Genomic DNA, 18,419 nt, shown 5'->3' with positions numbered 1-18,419 from the left:
GCATTTATTATATAGCTTCCAGAGAATGCTGCAGGTGCACCTCTATAACCTGGGCTTTTGAAACTTTTAATTGTTTATTTATAGGGCCCACCTTATTTTTGTGATTGTAAGTTTTTAAAAACTGTTTTGAATGTTTTAACCCATCCTGGGAGCTTTGGGGGAATAGCAGTCAATTAATTATTATTATTACCCAGCCCATCTGGCTGGGTTTCCTCAGCCACTGTGTGGCTTCCAACATATCTAAAATAAAAAATTAAAAACTCAATACAATTTTAAATTAAAAGAATTAAAACTCAATACAGGGCTTAATAATAATTTTATTAATCTTATATTAAATAAATAATACTTTGTGAAATTTCTTTATTATGACACAACAGAAATTGTTTCACCTTGTTCATATAAGGAACAGGGTCTCAAATTGGGGGTAATACACACACCCAATTACATTCTATTGATTTGGCTGACTGGGTACAGGATATGTTTGGTTGGTGGGCTGCAAGAAAAGACCTTGCATTAAAGTCCCAGCAACTCGGAGATGAAATAAAGAGCATGAATCTTTCTATCCTGCCTTTCTCCATATCTTTACATCCCAAGCTAAATCTCCTCATCTTTCTCTTCCATATGGGAAAACAGTATGAAATATGAGTATTTTAACCAATTAGTTGAATTACAACCACATGTGAAGAATCTTTGAACACTCACAGGAAAGTGAAATGCTACAGTTGTCCATTTAAGGCAGGCTTCCTCAACCTCTGCCCTCCAGATGTTTTGGTCTACAACTCCCGTGATCCCTAGCTAGCAGGACCAGTGGTCAGGGATGATGGGAATTGTAGTCTCAAAACATCTGGAGAGCCGAGGTTGAGGAAGCCTGATTTAAGGTTTAAATTTGTTAAAGAACTCTGGACGACACAGTAATTTATTTTGCTTTCAATAGAAAGTAACACTGATTTGACACTTCAAGTTGTCTCTTTCAACATTTGTCTTTTTTTTTTTTAAAAAAATGACAAATCTTGATATGGTTGGTGATAAGGCAAGATGCACACATTAATCATAATAAAATATTCCTCTGCATTTGATGGACTTTTACAAGTCACCAATACAATTACAGTGATGCCTCACTAGACGAATTTAATTCGTTCCACGGGTCTTTTCTTATAACGAAAAATTCGTCTAGCTAATCCCATAGGAATGCATTGATTTTTTTTGGATTTTTTTTGGCCCATAGGAATGCATTAATTGAATTTCAATGCATTCCTATGGGAAACCGCGATTCACTAGACGAATTTTTCGTAAAACGAATTCGTCTAGCGAGGCAACCTCCGCTAGAAAAAACCTTTCGTTAAGCGGAAATTTAGTTAAGCAGGGCATTCATTAAGCAAGGCACCACTGTACAGAACTTTCTAACCTTTGAAGTGCCATAGCATAGAAACAGCAGTTCTGATTAGACCTTGCTTTGCTGATATATTCAACATTTTATGCAAGTCATTTTTACCTGACCTTTAAGCAAACAAAGCTTTACATGATAAAGGACAAAGAACTGAGCCCCTCCCAGATGCAGACCGGACGCAGGTAACAAAGCACTTTCCATGTGCCCACCACAACCAAGCAGCAGATCTTCTAACAGCTGACACAGCAGACCAGCTATTCATGAAAGTGCTTCACAGCTCCAACTGCAGTGTGTCCAATGTCGTCATGTGACCCACCACAATCTAACATCAAAGGATGTTACCAGAACACTTGCCTTCCTTTTCTCGGTGTTACAATCCAATGCTATACAAGCGTACTTGGCGTCACCACACAGAGATAGCTGTGGTAACTGACGACAAGCAATTCCCCCTGCAAAACCACTGCTTCTTCTGATCTAAGGTCTCATGTGGTGTGATTTACATCTCATGACCTTCTCAGTCGCACGAAGGACTTTGCTTCAATGGTGGCATCTGTTTTCCCTTAAGCCCCACAAGGTACTCTACCTGAAACGGGTTTCCTCCTGAAGGAAACGTTCTATTCCTGGTCCATTTCGTCCCAGAGGATCATCGGGAACCATGAAGAAGTCTCCAACGAAAGTGTACGGCAGCAGCCTGCAACACCAAAATAGGCAGTGAGGAGTAGTAGTAGGAAGGAAAGTAACATTCAGAGTTATAGACAGAAGTAATCTCATCATTCACACACTATACAAACTTACAGCTGGTGTTCTTTGGGGGGGAGGGCTCTCTGGCAGGACACTATCAAATCATGAAACAGTCCTAAACCTGATAAGACCATAGGTTTACCTAGTCCTCCATTCTTTACCCTTCCCTAATCTGATGCTCTCCAGACAACTGGAATCCAAGCACATAAGCCCTAGCCACCATGGCTGATAGGGATGATGGAAGTTGTAGCCTAACAACATCTGGAGGGCACCAAGTTGGGGAAGGCTGCTATACTCTAACTGGCAGCAATTCTCCAGGATCTTGAGCAGAGGTCTTCCCCTCACAGAAATCCACTGCAGTTCTAATCCTAGGAGAGCTTTAGTTCAAACCCTGCTTTATTGAATTGGGTCCTTTCCCAATCACCTGTTCCACATTGTATTGCAAAGATATATGGTAATAGTGCAATTCACAGTCTCAGAGTGATTTCAGGAGTTTGCCTGTGAGACGCTGGCCAAGCTTCCCTCTGCTCTATCTGGAAGTGGCTCACTAAGTATGAGCTCTCTCAGGTTATAAAGATGGTTAATGTGTGCTGATAGTACTTTTGCCACCAGGGAATTTATGTTCCAGCCATGGTAGAGAGATGATTGGAAATTCAATTGCCCTGTGCCCCAAAACCAAAACCAAAGCTGAGAAAGAAAGATGCAGAATTGGATAGGGAACACCAACCACCTCAACATAAAACAGGAGCAGGGCTTCTCAGGGTGTTGCCACACTACAACTCCCATCGTGCTTGCTGGGGATAATGGGTGTTGGAAGTCTAGAGCCCAATAACAACTATAGGGCTACAAGGTTCCCCATCTCTGGCAAAATCAAAAGACTATCTAAATTAAGTGATTAAGCCAAAGCAACCTTATCAGTCCCCCCCCCAAAAAAATATTGTAACCTGTCAGGGTTGTTGTGACTACTCTTGAGTAACAACCTTCCACATGCTTGTCTTTCATAAGCTTTTATTAGTGCACATTATTTACAGTGTAACGAACTGCTGGTTTCATGTCTACTCGCTCGAGTCAGATTCCTGCACTGCCCCCCTCCGCGTTCTAGACCAACATAAAAGCCTCGGAACTGAGAAGCGCCTCCCTTTCCTCCTCCTCAATTCCGGCGTCGGGGGGAAGGGTCTCCGGTCTGACTGATTCCTGTCCTCTCTTTCCCCCTCCCTCTCTCCCTGCCTATGGAGCAGGGGCTCTTGGATGTTGCCAGAGCCCTGGCACTCCCTTTCCATTTCCTGACTCCCTCCATCAGACCCTTCGCTCTCATGACTGCTGGGAGACGAGCTACTTCGGATGAGGGGGGGGCTGTTCTCTGTAAGCCCTCCCCCTTACATAACCGATCACTTGTCCACCTGCCCGCTGCACATTTTTGTAACTAAACAAAATTAACACATTACCTCTTTTGAATAATCTCCCTCCAGGATGTGGACTCATCCACAAATTCTCTGAGATTATCATTGGTGACAATAACTCCTCCAGTCTTTTCAGCGAGATGTAGCAAAAACCTACAACAAGATTTGTTGGGAGAATCAGCATCCTAGCACTGAATAAGTTTCTGGGCAACAAAGCAGCCATGTGCTACTGTGGATTGAGTAATCCTGGTTTTGTGACTGGCTGGAAGTCGCACAGGAAAGCAGCTGCTGTGCTTCCTATGCGGCTGATTTGGCCACCTTACTAAAGCTAAACAGGTCTGGGTATTGCCAGGGCCTGGATGGGAAATGAGGATGATGGTATTACTACTACTACTACTACTACTACTACTACTATTAGAGTGCTGCAGACCATATATTGTTCTGGGGTTGCCTAAACCTAATCTGGCCAGCATACAAAATAACCACGCGTCTGTTGTTTCACAGAAGTCTTGGGACTAAATGATATGCAAAGTAGGTCTTTGGATCCTGCTCCAGGCGTTATATCCATTAGGAAACTTGGGCTATAGGTTTATAATTAAATTCATTATTAATTCTTGAATTAAGGCAAGATAACAATGAATGTGTTCCAGAAAAGGTTTCTAAATAATGCAAATGCATCATGTATGAAATAACTCAAACATTTAAAAAAATAATAAAGAGGGTGATCAGCAACATTTTGCACCAACTTAGAACTGGACACACACAGGGACAATGCTTAGTCTGCAGAACAACAGGGCAAGTCTACACTACACAGTTTTCCTTGACGGTGAGCTGAATCGGATGTACATGAATGACGTGTGGCTGTTCAACACTTCAGCTTGATCTGCATATGAAGGAAAAAGAGGTAACAAAACTGAGATGGTCAAGTGGATTGGTGAAGGCCCGCAGCTCAGTGGCAGAACCCACTCTTAGTATGAAGAAGTCCCTAGAATAGCTTCTTCATACATTCACATTCAGAACCTGGAGACTTGTATTAAGTGGAACACATCTCACAAAGGTATGCTATCTTAAAAGCAACACAGAATAATATGTTAACAGGACAAAACAGATGTGTATCCCATTTCCCAACTCAATAAATGGCTCCTCTTGAGAAGAACTAGGAGCCGCATAACTGTCCATCAGGTACACAAACTCTTTTTACCTGTCATCATGAGATGCAATCCTGGCTCCAAATACAACCCTTGCAGGGGTGAGTGCCAAAATACCAACATCCTGGAGCTGGGTTAAGAAATGCTGTTCTATTAAAACAAAAACAAAAAAGAACACATTGAAAAAAACTTTAGAAAGAACAGATGTTTTGTGCAGGATTTCATTTTGGCAGAAAAGTAACTATTGCAATGTACTATTATATCAAGTGAATCAGAGCATTCAAAGAGTGCCCATTATATTAACTTTTACAAAGGTCTGTTTTGTTATCCCTGAGCTGGGGATGGGGGGGAGGGGAGGGATAAATAAATAAATGATAAATAAATAAATGAGGGGGGGGGCCTGAAAGAACAGCAAGCCCTTGGGGCTCCTCACTAAAATGGTACAGCCCCATTCATTCATTTGTACAACCTACCCAGAATCCAGTTTCTTAGTCATGCTCATATAGGACAGAATGTTAGGAAGATGTGCCATCTTATATATAAAATTAAACAAATCCAAATTTGTTTACTAGGTACCAGCTTACTCCCAGTAGTGTCATTTTGTACAGTACATAAAAATCCAACACAGGAGATGGGAATTTCGAAACTCCAAAGCAAGCACAATCCCATTAGATCTTTTACCTGTGATGTTAGAATCTCTCCTTGTTCGCCACTGTGGGACAAACACAGTGATCTTTCTGTGGCCACGTTTCCAAAAGTGATCAACAGCAATTGCAATTCCTCGACATGAGAAGATCTTCTGTAGACCATGGCTGCAGAAAGGAAAGGAAAGAGCAGAGTAATGTTTGATAATCATCAGAGTCTGCTTTACAAGAAATCAACAGCTAAACATACAAGATGAAAAAGCATGTAAAGATAAGAAGTGAACTGTTTGTACAAATCAAATGATGCAATCCACCAACGGTACTCCTCACATTTTTTTTTTTTTTTGGGGGGTAGCCAATCTAAAGGTTTATAGAATTTGGATGCTGGAAGGACGATATAGCAAAGTCATTTATATCAAAGTTGGGAAACATAAGTAGAAAAATCCTGTGGGCCTGCCCCTCCACCGATCACCACGTCTTGCTTCTGCATTTTCATGAAGGCTTCCCATGCGATTAAGGAGAACCATCTTCCAAGGTCCTTGATCACGCAAGAAACCTCCATGAGTAGAAAAGGCTCCCTGCTGCAGAAGCTACATGGGAAAGCTCAAAAGAGCCATAGAAAACTGCCCCCTTTTCTACTTGTCTTGTCCCTTAATATTTTTTCTCCTCCCCTTGTTTGTCCTGCTGCCACTAACCTGTGACAGAGAAACATTTAGGCTTATGTAACCAGTCATGTTTGTGCTCCCTAGGCAAAGCTAATACTCCCTAGGCAAAGCTAATACTATGTTATGCTGCTCTGTGCTACATAAAAACAGAGTTGTTTTCTCCTGTATTATCTTACTTCAAGGTTTTTAAAGCAGGGTTCCCACAGGCCCGTTGGTGTCTCATTCCCACCATCTTATTTACTTCCTTGTGGACAAAACTGAACAACTTACTTGCAACAGCAACCCCCTTCCCTCCTGCACTGCTCCTTCTGGCCCCATAGAGAAAAGATTTCCCCTCCCATGGGGCCAAACAGCAGCCAGAGAAATTGCTCTGGAGGTGGAAAACTGTCCAAAACCACCCCCTACACACACCAACCTTGCATTAGAGATTGCAGCCTGAGCAGCAGTTTTTTTTTTTAAAAAGGAAGTTTTACAAGAAAAAAAAAACCCCACGTGACTATTATCTTGTAGTTTTAGCCTTATAAGTCAATCACAACATTTCAAGATCTCTAAGAGGGTTGTCATAACTCTTCGTTAAAATGTTTATTGCACACTCATGTCCTTGCAACAGAAGAGGGACTGCAAGCTTAGGAACTGGGAGGAACAAAATAAACCAGCTGTACGTGCTTCACTCTTGGTAGTTCTGTTTATTTAGACTTCCTTCCTGGTATGCTTCAAGGCTAGTTACAATCTCGAGGCTCAGTCAGCACACAACAAGGGGGCAGATTAGGTGAGAGAAAGAGAAGCTTGCCCAAGGCCAGGTCAAGATATAGAGAAAGAAACGGCAAAACAGGCCCCATGTTGTACTTTGGGATTAAATGTGGGCTTTGGAACTGGGAAGGCTGAAGGTCATTATGCCAAACTAAGGTTGCATACACTCCATCCATTGAAAGCACATGCCCACTTCCTAGGTCTCATTGGGCGAAGTCATGTGCTGGAAATGTCCAGTGTGGATGCAGTCTAAGAAAAGAGTGCACTGAAACTTCAAAGTCGCTGTCATGTGCACTTTGCAGCAATATATGAAGCGTCTTGCTAGACAGCCCAAAGAAGAGCACCTGCCACCACCTACGTATTTCTTTTATTTCCTCTTTCCCCCTTGGGAAAAAACCCTGGAAGATTCACTCAGGTATAATTTCCAAACCATGCACCAGGGCACACTCATGCAATGGGAGAAATTATGTGAGCCCAAATGATCAATCCACAGAGGAGGCTGCCTTCAGAAATTCTGTAAGAGACAGTACTTCAGGCCTGACCCCTTACAAATCAACATGCCACTGCAAAGGAGCACTTAACTATATCTCTGTCCTGGATGTAGCAAAATGAGCCCAATCAATGCAGAGTTGCAACAGAAAATATCTGTCTTCAGACAGGGCTGCCTGTTGCTTCTCAGCAGGAGTTGCAACTCATGCTAGGTGGGTTGGAGGATTGGTAAGGTATGACGGGAAAGGAGGACTGGATGAAGGGTCATGACTGACATACCAACACCCAACATTTTAATCATAACTTTTTGGAACAGAATTTTCTACACTTTACCAGCCTCAAGCCTACCCCTCCACATTCAAAGACCATAAGGGCAAGCAAGTCCAATCTAGTTCAGCTTTCCGGGACATGCAGTGGCCAATCAGATGCCCCATGAAGTCCACAGGAGAATGAGGCAATGTTGCTCCCCAGCAAGTGATAATCAGTGGCCCTTTTAACCTGGAAGTAACTTCTAGCCATAATTATCTCAAGGATTAATACCAAGCTCATTCACCAAGCGTGGGTCCATATGTAGCCAAAATAGCATGACTCCCTGCAAAGAGATTCAGCAGACGTGGGGGAGCACCAAGGTCTGCAGAAATACAGCCAAATAAAGTTTTTATTATTATATTTCTAAAGCAGGAATCTGAAGAACAGTCCACCAAGAACCAAGCATGATCGGGGACATGGAATGTGGACTCGGTGTTGAGAGGTGAAAAGGAAAAATAAGGGAGATAGCATGGCATGCTGACACCCTGACACTACACTGCAACATTTTGTTGCAGATCCTAATTGTCTGGCTACCAGCCACTGACTTCTCTATATCCTGAATTACAGGAGGGGTCCACTAGATGGGTGTTTATTCTATTTATGTGCATATGGGAGAAGGATAAATAAACAGAAATTTAGGGTGCAAATAATCACCTCACTATATATAGATAGATATATAATTCTGGAAAAAATAAATCATGAGCTAATGGCAGAGGCAAAACCACACCATAACTTTGCTTGGTTTACACTTTGCATGATATCCACCTTTCAGTGATCATTGCAAAAGTCTCAAAATACCCAATGAAGGCCACACACTTCCTTTAATAAGTTCACAGTTAAAACATGATGCAAAGAATTATTACACAGTGTCAACTATTTGCATACCCTTCCCCATTAGTCCCAGTCTGGTCAAAAACTGGAATTTAAGATGAATCATAGTTGTGACTTTCATTTCACGTCACTATTTTCTGAGCTTTCTGAAGAACTGATAAATTGTTCACATCAGCGGATTTTTAATACACCCCTCCCCCCCCCAAGTAATAACAGTTTATTCTGGAGTCCAGTGATTTCACAATGGTGCATTTTCCACACCTCCATATTATAGACTGCCCCCTCCCTGCAGTATCACAACTGAAAATTGCTTCCCATGTTCAGCTTAAAAAGCAGTATGGTGAGGCACTACAGCCTTGGCAACATGTGCAGGCAGCACACAGGCTACCTAATTTAGTCCAAGAGTGGCCAGCCGACTCTAACTCCCATCAGCCCTAGCCAGCATGCCCAAGGATTGTGGGAGCTGGAATCCAACAACACTGGGAGACCCCCATATTGACTACCCTAACTTGGCCCTTTAGTTTTTTGGATAGTGAACTTGGTGGTGTTAATATCTCATCAACTATTCCACACCACCCTGACAAATTTACACTTATCAGTATGCTCCTGTGCACAATTCAGGGAGATGGTCTTGATCTTTGTAGGGAATGAAGGAGAGCACCATGGATGTAACCCCTGAGAAACCTGGCCCTTCAGGGTTAACCCAGGCCCTGCCTGAATACTTGTCTTTCAACTATGGGTGTACTATTTCCATTGATCTCAATGAATCTACTCAATCACGATGAACTTAGGTCAACTAATTTCATTTGAGTCTTGTCCCTGCAATACAAACCATGGCCACTACTACCCAGCAGGGTTTTGTGGAGGGGCAGGGCCATGGCCCCATTTGCAGCCCTGCACAGCAGCAAGCGGGGCGGGGGGGGGGGTGCGGGAGGAGGCGAGGTAGAGGGGGAGAAGAAAAGGATGTCTGCCACTTTGGTGGGCTGAAAGGGAAGCTCCACATCATTGGCAGTGGACAGTTTGATTGACTGGACAGAAGGACATGTCCATCCAAGCCACTGGCCTTGCCCCCAGATATAGCCCTATGGCTCCAACCTCTTTTCTAGTCCAGAAAACATGGAGGCAAAAGTCTACCCAATTACACACTAACAAGTAAATTTGTTCTAGCCGATTACTACAGGGACCTTGGAATAACAGACAAGTATTGATTCCTTCCTTTTCGTTTCCTTTTACAAACTCTAGTCCAGGCATCCCCAAACTTCAGCCCTCCAGATGTTTTGGACTACAATTCCCATCCTCCCCGACCACTAGTCCTGTTAGCTAGGGATCATGGGAGTTGTAGGCCAAAACATCTGGAGGGCCGCAGTTTGGGGATGCCTGCTCTAGTCTATATTGGTATTTATTATAGATTTAAACATATTGGGCTACCTGTATTTAGGTTTCGTCTGTTCTACAATACCTCCACTATCCGGCTTCCTCAGCACGTTTCTAACTACAGACCTGAGGAATACTATGGTCCTCTTCCTAAGGTGGAGATCATCCAGAGAGGCCCTGATCTAAAGGCCTAACAACAGATGATACGTGTAACAAAATCCGAACCATTGCTTCTCCTATACAGCAGGATAAATCCACAGCATCATCTTCATTACAAAAGCAGAGCAGCAGAGACAAGTGTGCAAGCTTTGCTCTCCCCATTGCGGTTCCAGGTGCTTTCCATGAGGTGGAGGGTGATCCTCTGAAATGCAAAGCCTACTCTTCTCAACGAGAGGCCAGAGAACTCCCAACTTCTGAACTTCATCCTCCACCTTGTGAAGGGCAATCTGACTAGCCATGGCGAGGCCGAGCCCGCACACTAGTCCCCAATGTGTATTTATTCTACTTAGATGTGGAATGCCAGAAAAGGGCTTTTGCCACTTGAAAATTCATTTAGAAGAATATGATTTATATTTCTTCTCAGAGAGGAAGAAAACTCCCAGAAAATGTTTTTCTTTCAATGGGAGAGGGATTTGTAAAAGGGGAAAAAAATAACTGGGGGAGGAATAGGGTACTTAATTTCTCCTCTCTCTCATGTTCCAAGTATTTGCTTGGTTCTTTCCAAATGAATCCCTGGAATGAAGAAACAAGCCTCTGGAAGTTCTCTGGAATGAGGAAAGGCAGCTTGGGTTGGGAAAACAATTTGGAGTTGAAGGTATAGACAGGATTAAGCATGTACACCCAGAATTTCTCTACTCAAAACTTCCTTCCCCCAAGGAAATTCAACAATCAGAGGGGTTATTTTTTTGGGGGGGGTTTACACATATATTCATGCAATGGGTAGCTTTGTCAGTGCTTCAGCGGGGCCCGCAGTGCGCGCCGCATGGAGCCCCGAGCCAGCGGGACCCAGCAGCGCGCCCCGCTGAAGCGCCGAGAAAGCACCCAGTAGCGCCACGCGGAGCGCCCCGAGCCAGCGGGACCCAGCAATGCTCTGTAGCACTTTGAATCCTCCTCCTTCTGCTGCGGCTCGGGGCGCTCTGCGTGGCGCTGCTGGGTGCTTTGTTGGCGCTTCAGCTGGGTCCCGCTGGCTCGGGGCTCCACGCGGTGCACGCTGCTGGGTGTTTTGGCGGGGCAGCAGCAGTTCCGGGCCCCAACCCAACAGGCCTCTTCCTCTTCCTTGGCGCCCTCCAGAACTGCGCCTAGCACTGCGGCTTATTTTCGGGGTACGTCTTATATTTTTCCAACGCATGAAAATCCTGCCATGGCTTATTTTATAGGTACGTCTTATTTTATGAGAAAAACGGTACCTGCCTGTTAGTCTGGATGTAAAAGGTCTGGTGAGGTTTTCTGGAGGAGGAGTCAATACCTCTCTTTCTTTCAGGAAGCTTTTGGGCTGCAAGTTAGCAGCTAGATCTGATCTCTGTTAAGCTGCTCATAGGTTCTTAATTTTGGAGTTACTGCATGGCTTAGTTTTAATTTTAACTCTGTAATTAAACTGAAAGGGATCCTATTGTTAAAAAGGAGCCCCTTGGGGGAGGTAGGGCGGGATATAAATACAACACAGTAAATGATAATAATTCTGCAGTATCGTTTCCTTGTGCCAGCACAATCAAAAGAAATAGGTTTGCCCAACAGTGTAAGTGTGGTGTTGTGTAACTTCTATTTGTTTCAATAGCCAATGATTTGGGTCCAAATTTGGAGCAACTGTTATAGTGAACCTAAAAGAGGCTCTCTCCAGTGTTAACTAAAGATTATTTACATTCTGTGTTTTGGTAGGCAAGCAAATCCCCACTGCTATGATTTACAAACAAAACAAAACTGTCCTGCAATAACCTGTTCTAAAGTCAGTTATAGAAAGAGGGATACAGTAGAAGAGGAAATTAGATCTTACGAGTGTTTTAAGTCAGTGCTGCAATATTTTGATTAAATTAGACCAGGAATGTGTCCTAATTTGTTAAGCAGCAGCTTCTGCATGTATCTATATAACTCAGGATAATATGGAAGCTTATGCCACCATCAATTTGCTAGTCTTTAGGGCGCTACAAGACTCTTTAAAAAAATGACAACATATATTATTGAATGCAAGTACTTATAAAAACTGCCAACCATAAACAAAAGAAGTATTCCCAAATTTCCATTGAACAAAATGGAATGCCTCTAAGGCGGTGTCCATGACACATGCATGCATCATCTATACATGCATTGTTTTTAGAATTATTATTATTTTTACTAGCCGAACGGAAATTGAATCCACCTATCAACTAAAACCCATCTAATTAATATGTCTTTAACTGGGTAACAACCCTAGTTTTAAGAGCATGGGGCAAGTGTGTACATGATCTTGATTTTATTATTATAGACTATTGTTGGCATTTCTTGGAGTGCTTAGTTTTAGTTCATGCCTTTAGTTCATTACTACTCTAGCACCTGTGTAGGCTCTATACTACGGGTAAGAGGAAGAAGGCTCCATACTACAAAAGAAGCTGCTATAGGATGGCATGCGTTGAGGTGGAGACAGTATATTCTTCCTCTCCTGTAAGACTAGAACTCAAGGTCATGAAAGGCAAGCGAATGACAGTAGACTCAGCAATTCAAGGTCGAAGATCCCTAAGAGCAGCAGAGGGTATCTGTCAAGCCCCAAGACCAATAGTGCCCACTCTTTCATTCACACAGCAATCCTCACTTTGCACAGGACAGCTAGAAAGGTGAGAACACTGAGGGGGAATTTTCTGCCTCGTCTTGTTTAACAGTTGGCAACTGAAGGTGTCTTGCTCAAAATCCCCCCAAAATCTTGAAGCAAGCAATGTGGAGAAGGGCTCTCAATTGTAAGACAGCCCTTATCATATGGGGCCTTAAATAAATGTAACATGTAAAAAAAAAAACCCAAAAGAAATCCAGCTCTAAAACGCTGGCCACAAACATTTCAGGTTTTCCCAGCCTTGTCTAAAATGCCACCGATAACCCTTCCTCTTCACACTTTTTACAAAAGACAAATAGTCTGACAATTTATATTTACCCTGCTACTGGATTCCACCCCTCCTACAAGGAAGTCTTTATGTAGGTAAGGCTGAGAGATGGTGACTTTTCAGAGGTTAATCAGAAAGCTTCAGAAATACGAACACGTATCACAAATATGACAGAGCCCATGAAGCATAGCAACAATGAATGTAAGCTGTTTGCTTGGAAGTCCCCAGTGCAAATCTTGTTTCAAAGGTGAACTTACTGGGTGGCCTCAGCAACCTACTCACACCCTCACCTGAGCTGTGACTAATAAAATTATGACCTTCCTCATAGTGCTGTTGTAAGGATGACTAAGCTAACATATATGAAGCACAAGGAACAATCTCAATCATTATGTAGCTTTCATTCACACAAGTGGGATGATTTGAACCTGCAGTATGTTCCCCAGTGAAGCTTAAGCATGCCTGATGGTTGTGAAAAGAGGCAACTCCAAAACAGGGTACCATAAAGAAACCATAAAGAAAGCACGAGTGACAGCTGAAGTGCTACAGCTGGCTTGCTCAGAAATCAAACAGGATAATCCAGACTGGCACACGCTGAGGGAACTTTTGGTTATATTGCCAATGCTTTTCTAGTTAATAAATTAATGTCTGGCCATCTCATTGGCCAAGCTTCATGTAACTATTGGCATACAAAACAAGAGGTTTTCTTTAGATATCTGGATATTATTCATTGGTACAGAACATTTAAATGGTCCAACATGTCAAAAGGAGAGAATAGAGACTGATCTAAATTGCACACACCTCTCACCAGGAAAAGCTATGCTATTCCTGGTGAAATCTCCTTTCCCACCCCACCCTCGCTCTAAACCAGGCATCCCCAAACTGCAGCCCTCCAGATGTTTTGACCTACAACCCCCATGATCCCTAGCTAACAGGACCAGTTTGGTCGGAGAAGATGGGAATTGTAGCCCAAAACATCTGGAGGGCCGAAGTTTGGGGATGCATGCTCTAAACACACACACCTTTTGTAATTCCGCCCCCCTCCCACATCTGGTTTCACTCTGAAATGCTACTGAAACCCAACAGTCATCAATACTCACGCAATTGCAACATTGCTGCCATCTATTACTATGTACTTTAAGTGGTCTCTCCCTGGCTCATTTTTCAATTCCAGCTTGTATGGTGTTTTCAAAGATTCTTTAAACCTCTGAACCCCAGTGACTGGAGGGTCAGCATGATGACTGTATGACCCTCCTTTTCTCCTTTCTGAGGAAGGGGCAGTCATTGGCAGAGGCTCTAGGAGATGATTTGGTTTTGGGGGTGGGAACTGCCTGGCTCCAAGCTGCAAAGGATTACACCGTCCATGCTGATCATGCTTCGCAGATGAGGGGTCTGGACATGCCTGAAGAACCATAGTTTCTTTCTCAACTGGTGGGTGTGGAGTCTCCAAGCCACCCCTTGCTACCAAGCTGGGCTCTTTCGGTTTCCTGCCTTTCACTACCCTTTGCATACTATCACAAGCATTCACATGACCGTCACTTTCTATATCATTTGTTTGGGAAATACGAGACTGTTCATAATAATAGTTTGAGACTGCTTTACTGCAGCCTTTGTATTGTGGATTTTGGCTTCCAGAAAGAGGAGTCTGGTTTTCACTGTTTGATATATGCGGTTTGCCTTCAACCTTGCACTGTGCTCGTGGAGCAGAGGTCATGTTTTGTTCTGCATTCTTTGGCAGCTGTAATTTCAGACCTCGGTCCCGCTGGCCTTTGCTGCTAGAGCTACCTTTATCTTTCTCTGCCCAAGTCCCAGCAGTCCAATGTAGGTGATCAACCTGGTCTTTCTCTTCAGGGACCTTTCTGCTCTCTCTTTCAATTTCTTCCAAAAGCAGTAGAGGCTCAGCCAACTGTCCGAGGTCTCCAATCACCTTCTCCACAATCTGTTGTGAGTAGCCCATGCTTTTGAAGAAGTTCACCAAAATGTTGTATTCCATTTCCTCACTTATCTCATCGCCTTCTTTAGTGTTCAAACCCGGACCATCCATCTCGCTGCTTTCATCAGTGACCAGATCAACCACTACTACATTGTTTTCTAAAGAAAACTGTTTCTTTGGTAGCCTTTCCTCAGCATCTGATGACCTCCTTTTACATGACTGCCTCTCTTTGCATGCAGATGTCTCTAAGGAATTCAGTCCATTTATAGGTAAGAAATGTCTTTCTGGAGCATCAGGGAAGAGAGTGTCCATTTGCTTTGCTAACTCAGTGACTGGGGTACCTGCATTGTTTCTTGCTTCCTCGTGACCTGTTCTGCAGTCGCTGTTCACTGCGGACAGTTTCTGTATTTCATTGGGAAGAAGTTCTGGAGTCCCATCAAAATTGGCAGGGTCTACACTTTTACCTTCTGCTTTCTGGCTTTCGCTCTGTGCAAGGCTAAGTAGTTCTCTCTTCAGTGAGCTTGGTAAGATCAACAAGTCCATTGTATATTTATCCGCATGGGCTTCAACAAGTTGTTTGAACTGTTTTTTCACTTCTGGCTCTCTGCTGTTCAGCAGACTTGTGTTGTTTCTGAAGAGACTCACAAACTGTTGAACGTGGCTTCTGGCCATGACCACAGGTTCAGCAGCACCCTTAATGTTCAGGGTCCCTATTTCCACAACAGTAATATCAGCACAGGTCCCCTGAATAAGGCAGTTCAAGAAGAGGCTCTGGGCTCCTACAAAAATACAGTGCATGTCTTTGGGATAATGCTCCCTCTCTTCTAGTTCAGGTTCACAAATTCCTTTAATATATTCCTACAACAAAAAGGAAAGAAAAATTAGAGAAACTGGCATCTTTTAATTCAGATATCCAGTTGCAACACAATTCACTTCCCTCACTCCATGAAACGAACACCACTCAAAAGCAAATCTGTCAATCAAGGATCTGAAGGGTCACCTAATATACTGGAATCACTGGCAGCCACCTCCTGGTTATATACGCGTATGCAGCATCACCATTTTATTTTATTTGTTATTTAAAGATCAGAAAGGGAGAAAAAGAAAGTAGGCAAGCAGATATTCAGAAACTGAATCTGCGTCCTGGATCTAAAAGGTTAACAGCTCCTGTTCTAAGATTAACTTCACCACATTGGTTAGAACAAGCCTGTCAGAGATGAGGATTGAACTCAAAGGATGGACTTCCTCCAAACCTAATTATAACCACCCACCAACAGGTGATTTTCAGGGTCCCAATGTGTACACATGTAATTCCTGACTGTGACATGCAACAGCAGCCTTGCAAGGGCCTTCCCCTTTGCTTATTATTATGCACCAGCTTCCTGGCCCTGAAGATGGATGGGTTTACACATTTTTACAAAATGATGCAGGAATGCCTCAGGCCACACTGGAACCCTTAAAAGGGCCTTTATGTTGGGTCAACCCTGATTTGCCACCAGCAAATAGAAAAGGGCTAGAAAAGCAGAAACTACTCAACAGCAGCAATGACGCTGCCAAGTTCTGCCACCAATGTAAGAACAGCAACATTACACAATGAGCCAGGTGGGGTCTTGTGAATAAGAATTTGTTACTGGCACACTGAGTGTTCAGCTATTTCCCCATCTTTTTGCTCTGCACAGGAGCTACTGCTGGGCCTGAGGAACATGAACTATCTTCCAAGACACTCCCTGGAGGGTATAGTGAACTACAGCACCACAGCAACTTGGTGCCCTGACGCTGTGGAAGTCTTCTCACACTGAAGCACCTGCAGAGACACCAATACACCCTGCAGAGGAATCTTGCTCACACTGTTCACACTGGGAACTTGCGAGGCCTTGAACACTCTGAGAACTGTACAAGGCTGCACACTGCATGGAAAGACTGATAATGCGAGACAAGTTGTATTTATGAAGCTTGTATATCATTACAGATCTCTGTTAATAACGTTTTCTCATGGTCCACTCCTGCACTTTGTTCTAATCCCCCCCCCCAAAAAAACCCCAAAGCAAAGGGTAAGCTGAGAGAAAAAGTGACTAACCAATGAGCTTCCTGGGTGAGCTGAGATTTGAAACCATGTCCCCCCTTAGCATTTGTTAAGAACGTATTTATCATCTGAATAAACCATACTTTTATATGTTAACAAACAAGTTAATTTTATGGCAAACCAAGTTATGCATTTTAAGTTCTGAAAGTAACGAAGTGACTTTCCATTTGTAAAGTGTGCTGAAAAAGGAAAGTTTTGCATATTTTCCCATTTCCCCCAAAAGTTTCATGCCCCCTGAAAAAAAAGCCAATTCCCATCAAAATTCTGGGAAATTTTACATTGCCACTGATAGCCTTATCCTCCAAGACTCTATCTCATCCCCCCAATTTACAGCTGTTCAGCTCTGAAATCACTTACTCTTTTAGAACATTACACAACCTGCAAAATATGAACTACTAATTGAGAAATCCCCATGACCTTTTTGGCCTTCCTAAAGCAGGTGGAAAACAGGTATTCCATGGAAGATCTGAGTAGATGTCCGCATTTCAAGAGAGCTTTTCCTCTTTCTTTAAAAAGCAGCCCTGTCGTGACCACTTTATTGAGGAAGGTGCAAGAGACTTATTAAAACAAACAAACAAACCAAAAAACCCAAGGGCATTTCCATTCAGGAACCGAACTTTCTCTGCACATGCAATCTCCAAGAGCACATACCCTACCCAACAGAAACATAGGAAGCTGCCTTATATCAAGTCAAACCATAGGCCTGTTTATTTTAGTACTTAAAACTCACTAGTAGTGGCTCTCCATAAATTTCCAACAGGAGTCTTTTCCAGTCCTATCAAGAGATGCCAGGAACTGAACCTGGCAAAAGATGTTCTCTGCCACGGAGCTAAGGCCCTCAGCCTCTACAGAATTCCTAAATATAAAATATGAACATGTTTGGAAGAAGCCTATGTAAGAATCATTCTCCCTCCCTCTCCCAAAGAAGTCCAATGACACATTACCAAATATGCCATTTCCTCCTTGTCACACTTATCCCTAGTTTGCAACTATCGGTCCTAGAAAAGAGAGAGTAGAAGACAAGAATGGCCTAGTACCATTTCAGATTATGAGAACAAAAAGTTTTGATATAAACTCCAGAAATAAATAAGGTCCAACAGCATATATCCAAATCACGAGAGTATTGTAATGTATTGTATTGTATTGCATTGTATTGTATTGCATTCAGACAAGAGTTGTACGTACTTCTCATACTAATATCCGCAACACAAATTTTCACAGCTTTAAAGAGGTTACTTATAAACAACGGAAACAATACCAATTGCAACATTCTGGTTTTACCCCTTAAAAAAAAATAGCATGGCATATTTCTTAGTAATAAACCCACAATTGGGAAACTGCTTGAGGCAAAAATAAAAGATCCCGTGCACTTTTGCATTAGTTGATCTTGTGCCTACATCCAAGAGAGTACTGAGAAGGGAAAACTGTCTATTCAGAAATTTTGTTTGGTTCAGAATGCTGTGGTGTCATAAATGAGGTCCTGCCACGATGATCATGATTTGCTGGCATTTCAAGATCTTTCACAAGCCCCCAATTCATTACTGGATGCAATTCTGAAAGCTGTTTTTTTAACGTAGTCGTACCTTGTATGGTATGTCGAACA

At 42.9% G+C, this 18,419-nt stretch overlaps 1 protein-coding gene across 1 annotated transcript in view; it reads right to left on the bottom strand.

The window, feature by feature from the left end:
- Window positions 1–18,419, bottom strand: part of N4BP1 (NEDD4 binding protein 1) — a 33,041-nt gene that overhangs the window by 4,801 nt on the left and 9,821 nt on the right. Inside the window, exons 2-6 of the mRNA XM_035118789.2 lie at window positions 13,901–15,591; window positions 5,358–5,488; window positions 4,730–4,826; window positions 3,574–3,681; window positions 1,971–2,078 (exon numbers count right to left, since the gene is read on the bottom strand). Coding sequence (XP_034974680.1) covers window positions 1,971–2,078; window positions 3,574–3,681; window positions 4,730–4,826; window positions 5,358–5,488; window positions 13,901–15,591 — 2,135 coding nt within the window. The remainder of the gene's footprint in view (window positions 1–1,970; window positions 2,079–3,573; window positions 3,682–4,729; window positions 4,827–5,357; window positions 5,489–13,900; window positions 15,592–18,419) is intronic.

Source organism: Zootoca vivipara, chromosome 6 (genome assembly GCF_963506605.1).
Source record: "Zootoca vivipara chromosome 6, rZooViv1.1, whole genome shotgun sequence".
NCBI classification, from domain to species: Eukaryota; Metazoa; Chordata; class Lepidosauria; order Squamata; family Lacertidae; genus Zootoca; species Zootoca vivipara.
Note: the sequence above shows the minus strand (reverse complement) of the source record. Positions and strands in the feature narration are given on the sequence as shown.